This window comes from Schistocerca nitens, chromosome 2, assembly GCF_023898315.1.
Source record: "Schistocerca nitens isolate TAMUIC-IGC-003100 chromosome 2, iqSchNite1.1, whole genome shotgun sequence".
In the NCBI taxonomy this organism is placed as follows: Eukaryota; Metazoa; Arthropoda; class Insecta; order Orthoptera; family Acrididae; genus Schistocerca; species Schistocerca nitens.
Window position 1 is genome coordinate 1,069,098,209 of NC_064615.1, and position 16,228 is coordinate 1,069,114,436.

At 42.1% G+C, this 16,228-nt stretch overlaps 1 protein-coding gene across 2 annotated transcripts in view; it reads right to left on the bottom strand.

The window, feature by feature from the left end:
- Positions 1-277: 277 nt before the first annotated feature.
- LOC126237459 (dehydrogenase/reductase SDR family member 11-like) overlaps positions 278-16,228 on the bottom strand; it is a 102,326-nt gene continuing 86,375 nt past the window's right edge. For both annotated transcript variants that reach the window (XM_049947597.1, XM_049947596.1), the window contains one exon: positions 278-614. In XM_049947597.1, the coding sequence (XP_049803554.1) occupies positions 573-614 (42 nt within the window). In that variant the 3' untranslated portion in view covers positions 278-572. The remainder of the gene's footprint in view (positions 615-16,228) is intronic.

Sequence of the window (16,228 nt, forward strand, 5' to 3'; positions counted from 1 at the left end):
ATTACGTAGCAAACGATATTAAATAGAATGTTCTACGCACGTGTAGACGATCTTTTGATGTAAAATATTCTCAACAATAATCAATACATACTTGCGCCTGCTATTTAGTGGTTAGTAATGACGTTCTACAAAGAATATGTAAGTTAGCATTTAGCATCACTTTTTCATAAGTAGTCGGTTACTGGTTCACTCGTCAGTAAACTACCAATCACGCACAAGAACGTGCACACACGTGAACACTTTTAGTGTGGTTTATTAAATTTATAACACGCAGACAGGAGGTTTCAACATGTCGTTTTTATTTGAGAGCTTGATACAACTCGAAAGAACAGCTAAACGATATCTCTTCATGAGACCCTTCTATTACAAATGTCTCATTACGTGCAAAGTGCAAGACGAGAACTGTCTTAGACATGTTTCATTTAGTAGCAGGGGAAACACGTGCAATATTTTGCTCCCACTTTCTCATTTTGTTTCGCGAAGCAAATTCCACAAAATTATCACGTCAGTTTTACCATATCTTCTGGTTGATGTACGTATTATGCAGGAGGTGATGAGAAGGCGAGTTCGTTTTATAGTGCACTTGCAGTCGGAATGACCAGCATTTCATAGACCTGCAAATAAAACAAAATAAATTGAAATATTACTAACAATCATCAACAAAGTAATTTCTACAAAAAATTGGTCTGTACTTTCTATGTATGAATTACTGACCATCACTTCTGAAACACACACACACATATATACAGGGTGGTCCATTGATAGTGAGCGGGCCAAATATCTCACGAAATAAGCATCAAACGAAAAAACTACAAAGAACGAAACTCGTCTAGCTTGAAGAGGGAAACCAGATGGCGCCATGGTTGGCCCGCTAGATGGCGCTGTCATAGGTCAAACGGATATCAACTGCGTTTTTTAAATAGAAAACCCCATTTTTTATTACATATTTGTGTAGTACGTAAAGAAATATGAATGTTTTAGTTGGCCCACTTTTATCGCTTTGTGATAGATGGCGCTGTAATAGTTACAAACACATAAGTACGGGGTACCACGCAACATTCCGCCAGTGCGAACGGTATTTGCTTCGTGATATATTACCCGTGTTAAAATGAACCGTTTACTAATTGCGGAAAAGGTCGATATCGTGTTGATGTACGGCTATTGTGATCAAAATGCCCAACGGTCGTGTGCTATGTATGCTGCTCGATATCCTGGACAACATCATCCAAGTGTCCGGAACGTTCGCCGGATAGTTACGTTATTTAAGGAAACCGGAAGTGTTCAACCGCAGGTGAAACGTCAACCACGACCTGCAACAAATGATGATCCCCAAGTAGGTGTTTTAGCTGCTGTCGCGGCTAATCCGTACATCAGTAGCAGACAAATTGCGCGAGAATCGGGAATCTCAAAAACGTCGGTGTTCAGAATACTACATCAACATCGATTGCACCCGTACCATATTTCTATGCACCAGGAATTGCATGGCGACGACTTTGAACGTTGTGTACAGTTCTGCCACTGGGAAGAAGAGAAATTACGGGACGATGACAGATTTTTTGCACGCGTTCTATTTAGCGACGAAGCGTCATTCACCAACAGCGGTAACGTAAACCGGCATAATATGCACTATTGGGCAACGGAAAATCCACGATGGCTGCGACAAGTGGAACATCAGCGACCTTGGCGGATTAATGTATAGTATGCATGGTGCGGCATTATGGGAGGAAGGATAATTGGCCCCCATTTTATCGATGGCAAACTAAAAGGTGCAGTGTATGCTGATTTCCTACGTAATGTTCTACCGATGTTACTACTAGATGTTTTCTTGAATGACAGAATGGCGATGTAGTTCCAGCATGAGGGATGTCCGGCACATTGCTCGCGTGCGGTTGAAGCGGTATTGAGTAGCGTATTTCATGACAGGTGGATTGGTCGTAGAGGCACCGTACCATGGCCCGCACGTTCACCCGATCTGACGTCCCCGTATTTCTTTTTGTGGGGAAAGTTGAAGGATATTTGCTATCGTGATCCACCGACAACGCCTGACAACATGCGTCAGCGCATTGTCAGTGCATGTGCGAACATTACGGAAGGCGAACTACTCGCTGTTGAGAGGAATGTCGTTACACGTATTGCCAAATGCATTGAGGTTGACGGACATGATTTTGAGCATTTATTGCATTAATGTGGTATTTACAGATAATGACGCTGTAACAGCATTCGTTCTCAGAAATGATAAGTTCACAAAGGTACATGTATCACATTGGAACAACCGAAATAAAATGTCAAACGTACCTACGTTATGTATTTTAATTTAAACAACCTACCTGTTACCAACTGTTCGTCTAAAATTGTGAGCCATATGTTTGTGACTATTACAGCGCCATCTATCACAAAGCGAAAAAAGTAGTCCAACTAAATCATTCATATTTCTTTACGTACTACACGAATATGTAATAAAAAATGGGGGTTCCTATTTAAAAAAAAACGCAGTTTATATCCGTTTGACCTATGGCAGCGCCATCTAGCAGGCCAACCAAAGCGCCATCTTGTTTCCCCCTTCAAGCTAGACAAGTTTCGTTCTTTGCAGTTTTCTCGTTTGACACTTATTTCGTGAGATATTTGTCTTGGTCACGATCAATGTAGCACACAGCACAGCATTTTCCTTCATGCAATCAGTTGAAATAGAAAACCTGTAAATTGTCGTTATTGTCGTTTACAACAAGACATATAGCACATGCCCATCTGAATATTTATCACTGTCGTGAAATTTGTAGTAAGTCTGTCAACAACTTTTCAGGATTTTTGCAACCAACATTTCCCCTTTCTATATTAAATATATATTTATAAATTATGTACATTAAAAATATGTAACACATCTCCGTCTGAATCTTCTTTAGAGTATCGTGTGAAATTTGAAGTAAATCGATCAAAAACGTTTCTCATTTTTGGTAACAACTTTTCCCAAATATATATTACACATATATTTAAATGTTGAAAAATATATAGCCTATAGACCGGTCGAATGTTCATTAGGGTATTGCGTAAAAATTTTAAGTTAACTGTCAAGCACTTTTCGAGACTTTTGTTTATAAACTAAAACGATGACTTGTCTTTGTAGTATAGATTGATATTACGAGAAATTTGACGCCAGGGTGTCAACTATAATTTATCATCTAACGCTTTGAAGGAATACGTCATAGTTCTGGTGTAGAGGCAACGACAAATATCCAAGGCAAAAGTGTATTCTCCACTATAAGAAAAATCGATCAGTAAGTGGATGAAGTGTTCAGCACTTGTGAGATCCTTGTGTCTCAGGGTGACTCTTACAACGTACCAAGTGGAACCGAACTCGCCCTTATCACGTACGAGACACTGAAAGCCATGGATCGAGGCAGTGAGGTAGATTCAGTTTTCTCTGATTTCGAAAATCATTTGACTCAGTACCATATATACTCTTTTTATCCAAAGTGCGATCGTTTGGGGTATCGGAAGAAATTAATGACTGGATTAGGGATTTATTGGTAGGGAGGAGGCCTCATCTCATCTTGGATGTAGTAGTTACTTCCGGCGCGCGCCGGAGTAATGTACTGGGACCCTGGCTGTTCAAGTTTTATACCAGTGACGTAACAGACAGTGTTAATTGTAACCTCACACATCCCGCAGATAATGCTGTTATCTGTAATGAAGTACTGTCTGAAAACAGCTGCAAAAATATTCAGTCGGATATTGATAAGATTTCAAAGTCGTACAAAGATTGGTATCTTGATTTAAATGTTCACAAATGTAAAATTTGGGGCTTCACAAAACGAAAAAACGTAGTGGGTGACTACAATATTAGTGACTTACTGATGGAACCGGTCAACTCATATCTGGGCGTAACAATTTGCGAAGATATGAAATGTAAAGACCTTGTAGACTCAGTCGATGGTAAACAAAATGGGATACTTTGATTGGTTGAATACTAGGGAGGCGTAATTTACATATAAATGATTACTCTGCAATACACCATAAATTATGAGAGGATTTATCGAATTACCTTCAAGATATCTCTCTATCGTTCCACTCTCGAATGCGTGCGAGAAAAACGAACACTTAAATCTTTCCGGGCAAGCTCTGACTTCCCTTATCTTATTACAACGACCATTTCTCCATATGCAGGTGGACGCCACAAAATATTTTCACACTCTGAAGAGGAAGTTGGTGATTGAGATTTTGTAAAAAGATCCTATCCCAACAAAAAGTCCTTGTTTTAATGAATGCCACCACAGTTTGCTTCTCATATCCGTGACACTCTCTCCTTCACGATAATACAAAACGAGTTGCCATTCTTTGAACTTTTTCGATGTTGCCCGTCAATCTTATCTGATACGGATCACACACCGCGCGGCTGTACTCCAAAAGAGGAAGGACAAGAATAGGGTAGGCAATCTCTTTAGTAGACCTATTGCGTCTTCTAAGTGTCCTGTAAATAAATCGGATTCTTTGGTTAGCTTTCCTTGGAACATTATCTACACTATGGGATCAAAAGTATCCGGAAAGTCCCAAAATTATGCTTTTTTCATATTAGGTGCATAGTGCTGCCATCTACTGCCAGGTAGCCTACTCTATATCAGCGACCTCAGTAGTCATCGTGAGAAAGCAGAATGGGAAGCTCCGCGGAACTCACAGACTTCGAACGTGGTCAGATGCTTCAGTGACACTTGTATCATACGTCTGTACGCGAGTTCTCCACACTCCTAAACATCCCTAGGTCCACTGTTTCCGATGTGATAGTGAAGTGGAAACGTGAAGGGACACGTACAGCACAAAAGCGTACAGGCCGACCTCGTCTGTTGTCTGACAGAGGCCGCCGACATTTGAAGAGGGTCGTAATGTGTAATAGGCAGACATCTATCCAGACCATCACACAGGAATTCCAAACTGCCTCAGGATCCACTGCAAGTACTGTGACAGTTTGGCGGGAGTTGAGAAAACTTGGATTTCATGGTCGAGCGGATGCTCAAAAGCCACACATCACGCGGGTAAATGCCTAAGGACACCTCGCTTGGTGTATGGAGCGTAAACATTGGACAACTGAACAGTGGAAATACGTTGTGTGGAGTGACGAATCACGGTACACAATGTGGCGATCCGATGGCAGAGTGTGAGTATGGCGAATGTCCGGTAAACGTCATCTGCCAGCGTGTGTAGTACCAACAGCAAAATTCAGAGGCGGTGGTGTTATGGTTTGGTCGTATTTCTCATGGAGGGGGCTTGCACACCTTGTTGCTTTGCTTTGCACTATCACAGCACAGGCCTACACTGATGTTTTGAGCATCTTCTTGCCTGTCACTGTTGAAGAGCAATTCGGGGCTGGCGATTGCATCTTTCAGCACTATCAAGCATCAGTTTATAATGCACGGCCTGTGACAGAGTAGTTACACGAGAATAACATCCCTGTAATGGACTGGCCTGCACGAATCCTGACCTGAATCCTGTAGCACATCTTTGGGACGTTTTGGAACGCTGACTTCGTGCCAGGCATCACCGACCGACATCGATACCTCTCCTTGGTGCAGCAGTCCGTGAAGAATGGGCTACCATTCCCCAAGAAACCTTTCAGCAGTTGATTGAACGTATGCCTGTGAGATGGGAAGCTGTCATCAAGTCTAAGAGTGGGCCAACACCATACTGAATTCCAGCATTTTCGATGGAGGGCGCCACGAACTTGTAAGTCATTTTCAACCGGATACTTTTCATCACATAGTGTGTGTGATAGCTCCAATTGAAATTATTCGTAACAGTAATCCATAAGTATTTAATAGAATTCACAAACTTTAGATCTGTGTTATTTATCGCATAACCGAAATTTAGCAGATTCCTTTTAGTGCTCATGTGGATGACTTCCATTTTCTCATTATCTAGATCTAACTGCCATTTTTCGCGGCATACAGATACCTAAATCATTCTGCAATTGGTTCTGATCACTTTACAAATAGAAAATGGCAGCATTATCTGAAAACAATCTAAGAGGGCTTCTCAGATTTCCTCCTAAATGGTTTATACAGATTAGAAACAGCAGAGGACCTATAACACTGCCTTGGAGAAAGCCAGATTTCACTTCTGTTTTTCTCGGTGACTTCCCAGCAATTACTGCGAACCGTGTGACCTTTCTGACAGGAATCACGAATCCAGTCTCATAACTGAGACGATACTCCACAGGTACTCACTTTGATCTTAAGCTGCTTGTGAGGGACGGTGTCAAAAGCCTTCTGGACATGTAGAAATATGGAATTAACTTCCGTACACTGCCGATAGCACTCACTGCTTCGTGTGAATGAGAACTAGTCTTGTTTCACAAGAACGATATTATCTGGGATATTTCTTGGTAGGGAGTACGCCTCATTTTATATTGTATGAAGGGTCATCAACAGATGTTTAAGTTACTTCCTGCGAGCCCGCGAGTAATGTGTTGGGTTACGTGCTGTTCACGTTGTGTATCAGTGTCACAGCAGACAATACAAATTGTAACCTCACATTTTTCGCAGATGATGCAGTTATCTATAATGAAGTATTCTTCCAAGAAAACGAGTTATTGTCAATAAATTCTTTTATTGTAGAAGTACTGCAATATAGATAACTGCAGTATCTGCGAAAAGTTTGACGTTACAATTAATATTGCCTGTTAGGTCACTAATGCACAACAAGGGTACTACCACATTACTCGAGGGTATGCAGGAATTAACTTCTGCATCTGTTTAGTCAATAAATCGTTTTCTTGGAGGTAATTCACAATGATCGAAAACAGTATGTGTTCCAAACCCCTACTACAAATCGACGTTAGTGATATGTATCTGTAATTCAGCTGGTTACTCCTATTTCCTTTCTTGAGTATTGGTGTGATCTGTGCAGGTTTTCAGACTTCAAGTAGGGATCTTAGGTCGAGCGAGCGGTTGACTTTGATTGCTAGTTATGGAGCTATTGTATCAGTATATTCTGACAGCAACCCGCCTGATATAAAATTCATACCGAACGTCTTTCCTTTATTGATTTAAGCTGATACACCATGCTGAAGGTATCTACACTACTGGCCACAAAAATTCCTACACCAAGAAGAAATGAAGATGATAAACGGGTATTCATTGGACAAATATATTATACTGGAACTGACATGTGATTACATTTTCACGCAATTTGGGTGCATAGATCCTGAGAAATCAGTACCCAGAACAACCACCTCTGGCCGTAATAACGGCCTTGATACGCCTGGGCATTGAATCAAACAGAGCTTGGATGGCGCGTACAGGTACAGCTGCCCATGCAGCTTCAATACGATACCACAGTTCATCAACAGTAGTGGCTGGAGTATTGTGACGAGCCAGTTGCTCGGCCACCATTGACCAGACGTTTTCAATTGGTGAGAGATCTGGAGAATGTGCTGGCCAGGGCAGCAGTCGAACATTTTCTGTATCCAGAAAGACCCGTACAGGAACTGCAACATGCGGTCGTGCATTATCCTGCTGAAATGTAGGGTTTCGTAGGGATCGAATGAAGGGTAGAGCCACGGGTCGCAACACATCTAAAATGTAACGTACACTGTTCAAAGTGCCGTCAATGCGAACAAGAGGTGACCGAGATGTGTAACCAATGGCACCCCATACCATCATGCGTGTGAAACGCCAGTATGGCTATGACGAGTACACGCTTCCAATGTGCGTTCACCGCAGTGTCGCCCAACACGGTTGCGACCATCATGATGCTGTAAACAGAACCTGGATTCATCAAAAAAATGACGTTTTGCCATTCGTGCACCCAGGTTCGTCGTTGAGTAAACCATCGCGGGCGCTCCTGTCTGTGATGCAGCGTCAAGGGTAACCTCAACCATGGTCTCCGAGCTGATAGTCCATGCTACTGCAAACATCGTCGAACTGTTTGTGCAGATGGTTGTCGTCTTGCAGACGTCCCCATCTGCTGACTCAGGGATCGAGACGTGGCTGCACGATCCGTTACAGCCATGCGGATAAGATGCCTGTCATCTAGACTGCTCGTGATACGAGGCCGTTGGGATCCAGCACGGCGTTCCGTATTACCCTCCTGAACCCAACGATTACATATTCTGCTAACAGTCATTGGATCTCGACCAACGCGAGCAGCAATGTCGCGATACGATAAACCGCAATAGCGATAGGCTACAATCCGAACTTTATCAAAGTCGGAAACGTGATGGTATGCATTTCTCCTCGTTACACGAGGCATCACAACAACGTTTCACCAGGCAACGGTAGTCAACTGCTGTTTGTGTATGAGAATCGGTTGGAAATTTTCCTCATGTCAGCACGTTGTATGCATCGCCACCGGCGCCAACCTTGTGTGGATGCTCTGAAAAGCTGATCAGGTGCATATCACAGCATCTTCTCCCTGTCGGTTAAATTTCGCGTCTGTAGCACGTCATCTTCGTGGTGTAGCAATTTTAATGGCCAGTAGTGTACTTCTAAGTTATTCTTCATTTGAATTCTAGAACATTTACTTCGTCTTCTTTGGTGATGGAATCTCGGAAAACTGTGAAATAAAGTCACCTTAGTGGCTCTGTCATCGGTAATATTAACATTGCTGTTGCGCAGTGAAGGTGTTGTTTGTCCCTTGCCGTGGTTGTACTTTACTTACGACTCTATCAATTTTCTGTCAGTTTTAGAGGCAGAGTTTGATTGTGGCAGCTATTAAAGGCATCTCTTACTAAAATCAACGCTAGGTTTCGAGCTGCAGTAAAACATCAATGCACTACAGAACTGTTTGTGATCGTCTTCCTATGTAACTGCTATGTTAGTGATAATTTGTGAACAGTGACCAAGAGAGCCACGGAAATGGATACACCGCAACGCATCACAACGAGACCGCCACGCCAGAAGAACAAAGATGTCCAGAGCAATTACGAAAAGACTATGTAGTGTCAATATGACCTTATTGTGAAGTTGTTTTTGCAGTGCCATTTAGCCTGAAGGTGAGGTTTAACCCTCGAAACATGTCGCTAAATAAATAATTAATACAGTGGTTGACAAAATTTGTGACTGGTAGCGGTAATTAAAAAAAAAAGCCTTTCCATATTAAGTGACAGGTTTGCTTGACCCATTGTAGAGCGTTCGGGAGATGCTGCAAGACCAGAATTAACTGGCAAACGCCTGAACTTAGACGCTAAATAACCCTTGAAATCCTACTTACAAGGGAAACGTGTCTGGTCGTTATAACCGGTTTCGTCCGCATTTATGGTACATGTAATGTTTGGCCAGAGATGAAAGTGACACAAGTGGGAGCACCAGACGGACAAGAGTCTAGAAAAAAAAAATCCAAGTAAGGGCAAGCAGGACTCACGCGCCGAGGGTTCCGTGCAAATTTAATTATGTAGGCCTACCTGCAGGGGGTTTCAGGAAGAGCGTGCAAAAATTTATCAGGACATAGAGGATGCTCTACTGAACAATTTGACGTAGCAAACCTGGGGTCTTAGGATCAGCTTAAGGAGATAATGGGAATAAAATAATATGTCTATTTTTTATGTACGTTAGTTATAGTTCAGATACCATCATTAACACAATGAATCTACACACATCAAAAAAAGTTTTGCATCACTTCGGTTCCGAGAGTTCCGGAAACTGTACAGAAAATTGGAATAGAGATCAACATAAACATCGATCCCGCCCTTTTTATTGCTCATGAAAACCACACATTACATGTTGTAACACCATACAGCGAGGCCTTCAGAGGTGGTGGTCCAGTTTTCTGTACACACCGGTACCTTAAATGGCTCTGAGCACTATGGGACTCAACTGCTGAGGTCATTAGTCCTCTAGAACTTAGAACTAGTTAAACCTAACTAACCTAAGGACATCACACATCCATGCCCGAGGCAGGATTCGAACCTGCGACCGTAGCGGTCTCGCGGTTCCAGACTGCAGCACCAGAACCGCGCGGCCACTTCGGCCGGCGGTACCTTAAATACCCATAGCACGTCCTCTTACTTACATTCCTCGTGGCATACTATTCACAAGTTCATCAAGGCACTATTGGTCCAGATTGTCCCACTCCTCAACGGCGATTCGGCGTAGATCCCTCAGAGTGGTTGGTGGGTAACGTCGCCCATAAACAGCCATTTTCAATTTATCCTAGGCATGTTCGATAGGGTTCATGTCTGGAAAACATGCTGGCCACTCTAGTCGAGCCATGGCGTTACCCTGAAAGAAGTCAATCACAAGATGTGCACGATGGGGGAGCGAATTGTCGCCCATGAAGACGAATGCCTCACCAATATGCTGCCGATATGGTTGCACTATCGGTCGGAGGATGGCTTTCACGTATCGTACAGCCGTTACGGCGCCTTCCATGACCACCAGCGGCGTACGCCGGCCCCACATAATGCCACCCCAAAACAGTAGGGAACCTCCACCTTGCTTCACTCGTGTGCCTAAGGCGTTCAGCCTGACCGGGTTGCCTCCAAACACGTCTATGATGACTGTCTGTCTGAAGTCATATGGGAGACTCATCGGTGAAGAGAAGGTGATGCCAATCCTGAACGGTCTATTCGGCATGTTGTTGGGCCCATCTGTACCGCGCTGCATGGTGTCGTGGTTGCAAAGGTGGACCTCACCATGGACGTCGGGAGATCAGTTGCGCATCGTGAAGCCTATCGCGCACAGTTTGAGTCGTAACACGACGTCCTGTGGCTGCACGAAGAGCATTATACAGCATGGTGGCGTCGCTGTCAGAGTTCCTCCGAGCCAAAATCCGTCGGTAGCGGTCATCCACTGCAGTAGTAGCCCTTGGTCGGCCTGAGCGAGGTATATCATCTACAGTTCCTGTCTCTCTGAATGTCCATGTCCGAAACGCCTGGAGAGCCCTTCTTGGCACAAAGTAACAATGCGGACGCGATCGAACTGCGGTATTGATCATCTAGGCAGGGTTGAACGACAGACAACATGTGCCGTGTACCTCCTTTCTGGTGGAATGACTGGAATTGATTGGCTTTCGGATCCCCTCCTTCTAATAGGCGCTGCTCATGCATGGTTGTTTACATCTTTGGGCGGATTTACTGGCATCTCTGAACAGTCAAAGGAACTGTGTCTCTGATACAATGTCCACAGTCATCGCCTATCTTCAGGAATTCCGGGAACCGGGTGATGCAAAACTGTTTTTGATGTGTGTACCATTTGTACTCTATCTCACTAAATGAGCTGAAACTGACAGCCATCAACCTCAATGCAACTATGACATCGGCGAACAAGATTCTGGTGTAGCCTAACAAACATCCCTGGTCTGTTTAGAATCATATCACAGGTAGCTACAATTCTGGCAGTTAATTCCTTCCCCTTACCCACTGGGGTCTCACAGACAAATGACATTAGATATCCCCATAAGAAATAAGCAAGGGGATTCAGGTTAGGTGCCCTCTCAGGCCATCGGACAGGACCTCCCCTTCCAATCCAGCGACCAGAAAATGCAGCACTGATATGGTTGCGGACACCCACATTGAAGCAAGGCGATGCACCGTCGTGTTGTATCAACATCCTCTCACGAACAGCCAAGGGTACGTTCTCCAACAACTCAGGTAGAACTCTTTGCACAAACCTCCAGCACAGGTGGCCATTCACACGGCCAGATTGTCGCCTGCAATGCCGGTCCGGATGTTCACACCAAACCGTTTTGATTGTGTGACCCTACTACAGCGTGGACGTTTCCCTCATCCTACACATGGTTGTTCCTGCTGTTCGAAACACCATCATGGCCGCATGAGGTCCCGTCAGTAAACAGCACGATTTGGAGGAAATCTGGTCGATCAATCCACTGTTGGTGCATCTACTGACACAACGCGACCCTTAGTGCATGGATCCGTTGTGGGTTATATGGGTGTAATTGTTGTTCGTGGAGTGCTCGGCACAAGCTAGTAGGTGCGTCGCCCATTTGGCGTGCAATAGGACGAGTACTTGTAGCGAAGTCCGCTGTAACACGTTTCAGCACCTCCGCTTCAAAATCGGGTGTGCGAGTGGTCCTCATGTTGCCAGGTCCCTCGTTTCTTCTGTTCAATGAACCAGTCTCCCGCATTTGTCGATCGAGAGATGCCTGTTAAGGAACCTTTCCCTGCACAGCCTTTCAGCAGCTAAAGTATTGCAAAATACTTCCCCATACACAGAAAGTGCATGTCAGTGAGTTCTGCGAAACTGTACCGGTACTGCTCTATCATGTTGTAACGTACGTCCCTGAATAGCACTGGGTAATGAATTGGTATGTCGATGAGTCATAGAACGTTCCGTCATGAGACAATGTAAATACGATACAACAGAGCCACCTTAATGGACAAGTAAGGTAAACAAAACCTGTATCACGACTTCCTAGTATTCAGGCTCGTCCTCCTTGTTTCCTTTCGGATATAAAGAATGTACATCTAAACAAACAGCATAGTACCGCGTAAACTTGTACGCACGTTAGTTGCAAATAAGCTAGAAAACAGTAAATCTGGACAAAACGGCAGACAAGTTTACTTCAGTATCTCCGTAAAATGGTTTCTCCTACCCCAGGTTCCCTACCTCAAATTATTCAGTGGTGCATTCTCTATGTCCTGTTACATTTTTGCGCGCTCTTGCGGGAAATCCTGTAGACAGTTCATCCATTCCGGGAATCGAGAATTTCGGCGATTTTTGCCTGTTACCGATATCGATACAGGCTCGATGTACGTTTACCTATTCCTCAACAGGACAGGCAGTCGGAAAACAGATGACAAAAGTTTTGTTTTCATGTGATATAATTACAAATTAAAATTGTCGGATTTATTTCCTCACTTCTACTATGAAATATTGCTACACGCCAAATTTCTTGAATGTAGGTCAACGAAAAGTACCTTGTACGGTTCGATTGAGTTTGCGAATATATAAATAAGTGACATAAATAGCCTTATCCTCTGATTATGTTGACTTACAAGGATAAATTTCTTAGAACGCCAAGAGACCAGAGACTTTAGCAAGTGATGTCAATTTCAGCTATATACGTCCACTCATTCCTGAGAAAAAGGATTCTTAACAGTCAGGCAGACAGGTGGATAACACATTGTTAAAATATATTTTCTTCACGTAATGTAATTATAGATTGAAAGTTTTCTGATATTTTCCTTTACGTCTACTGCGATTTTTTTTTTGTGCAAATTTCGTGATTCTAGGTCAACGGGAAGTACCCTTTATGTTTTGATGAGTGAATTTGCAACCATCATAATATGTGACATAAATGGCCGTAACTTTTGACTGCATTCACGTGCCAGATTCAATTTTCTTAAACCGCCAAGGCCCTGTAGCTCCTAATATGTGTCATGACTTTCAACTTGATGCGTCTACCCGTTCCTAGGAAAAATGGTTTTTAACAGTCGGACAGACAGAAAGAAGTAATCCTGTAAGAGACCAGTTTGTACCGACTGAGGTACAGAACCTTGAAACCGGTATTACTGGCGTGGGTATGACGAGACATGAGCCATTTATGTTAGCGCACGTCCTATGAAGCTGTTTTCGTAGTGGAAAATTTCTGGTAATCCGAGGATCAGAGGGTTGAGAGCGTGCGTGGAACCTTCCTTTTTAATCTTCAGGCTCTGTTTTACCTGTATTGCAAGTAAACCGTAAAAATGCTTAGTAAACGATATTTATTAATATTTTCATAAAAGATATGAAAATTAAAGGCAAAAATAGAGATCTTAGGGTTTATAATGAATCACTCGCCTCTAACATTATCTTTTTTTTTATGGAGATAACGGGTACTATGTATACTATCGATTCTTGCACAGGTGAAGATTATCTCAGCTGTTTCATTAAAAGATTTGCTATGATTTTATATACGATGTATTATATTTCCAGCTAAAATCTATAAAAAAGAAATTAATGTGTTACAGTCGATATGTACTAACAGATAAAATTACTATTCTTTTAAAAATATTTGAAATCACGAAATTTCTGGCATACTTAATATTCATGCTATTAATTGTACAATCTATCTCTAATTACGAAATTTATTTCTGGATTTATTTTTAAACTAAAGATATAATTTTGTGAAGATTCTTCCTTTGCAAAGAAAGTTTGTAAACTCTTTTGCTTTGTAAACTCTTTGGAATAATGTGAGTACCGCCGAATGTAAGTGGTGGTGGAAATGCCTCTGATGGAAACGGACGTTTTCTAAGTTTGTCATCAACAATGTAATTATTGGTTTTATCTTAATGTGGATAATGCAAAACCGGTGAGATGTTGAAAGGTGTGATGAAGAATAAATTTCAAGAATAATACAGGCAAATCATATTCTGTTATTTAATCATCAAGAATCTACAAATTCGAAATTTCAGTTGCAAGAATGTACCCCGATACAAGACTTTGAGCTAGCGACAACAACAAAGAGACAATGAAGATACGTAAAAAGTTATTCTTTGGTATATCTTACGCCTCGCAAAGTTTTCAAAATTTATGCAAAGACGGAGAATTTTAATAGTGATGTGTGGGAGGGCAATGTTACAGGTTGCAGTAGCGGAGTGTACTTGGGGTAATTACTTTAATGCCATACTATGGCAATCATTCTTCATATTGAAAAATCTCGCCGAACAATAGTGGATCTGTGAGGACCCCCTCCCCGCTCCCCTTCCATGAAATAGTTAAGAGGAGAAATTTGTTCTCCTGCACTCAGGACTTAAATTTCAGTCGCAAATTTTCCTTTCTCTTTCGATTTTCTCTCTTTTATGAAAACAGTAATAAATGAATGAGAGGAAGGAGGTCAGCATCGAGCATAATACCATCTGTCTCTCTTACTACAGATCTAGATTTTAGGCGAGAGCGCAGTGTGTCATATGTAGTAATGTAGTTCACATGTATGGCATGAACTGTCAAAAATTATAGGAAATGTCTACAATATTACATCAAAATATTACGCCACACTGTATAAAACAGTTCAAAATGTACGTAACATCGATATTTTAGAATTTCACTTGAAATATAACGAGGAAAGTCACCAGATATAGTGATACTGTAAACTTACTTACTTTCTGAAGTCCCGTGATACTTCCGAAAATATGTCGACAATATATCGAAAGCTAAACTGGGGACAGTACTGTGACGGAGAGGGTATCGCATACACCACTGGGAGCACTGCAGTTATGTCTTCCAAAATACGCTACCGAACGTACACCTAAACGGTCATATAACAAAAGTAATTGTGACTAACAGAGATGAGACAAGGTAGCTGCGTAACTCCCACTGTTTTTAATATTTATACGGACAAGAGTGAAACAACCAAACAACAACCATATTCTGTTTTAATATTGACACAATCTTAAATTCTCCTTTGAATGCCGACGATTTGGTAATTATACGACGAATTCAAAATGGCGTTTCAAGGTAATGAATTATCAATATTGAAAAGCAATACAAATATGTATTATAGACTTCGCGGATAAAAATTTTGTACCAGCCAAAACAGTGCTAATAAATCATAAGTGCCACACTTTTCAGGTTTCAGATACCTACAATGTATTTTGACTTTTAGGTACTGACGCCATCATCAAAACAGAAAGTTCAGTCACATGTGTGGCCCAACACAAAAATTCTTGAGAAACAATTCGAGGAAGGCAATAACAACAAAATTTTACAAAAGAATAGCGATTGCAGCCCTAGACCACTAGACTGAGGCACTTGCGAGCTGTGTGAGAGGTTCTCTAGAAAAGACATGATCAGAAGCAAGGATATCCGCAAGGAATTAAACGTTTACAACGTGCTGAACGAATTAATGGAATACAGGAGACAATGGAGTGATCATATTACATGTATTTCGAAAGCTGGCTGACTCTGAAAACGTCGAGATTCCGACCCTCTATCAAAGAAGACCTTGGAAGACTGAGTACAAGAATGACGCCAGAAGTCGCTTGAGGAATGCTTGAATAACAAGACGAAAGACGATCAAATTTTTAAAGCAGTTTAGCTTTCATCCAGTATACGTCCTAAGTATGCAGTCAGGCCTGAGACGTTCGCAACATGTGTTCACTACTTGCAGGTATCGAAAGACTGATTTTTATTAAAAATCCAAGCAGTAAGTATGTTGAAATTCGGATCCGTAAGTTAATACTAAAAGATGTTAAACATTAAGTGTACGTGATAACATCGTTTCTGAGGGACCAGTTTTTTTCTTTTGTTCGCGTAAGGCGTCCTGAATGTTACGGGAAACACACATGTGGTAACAACCTACAGCC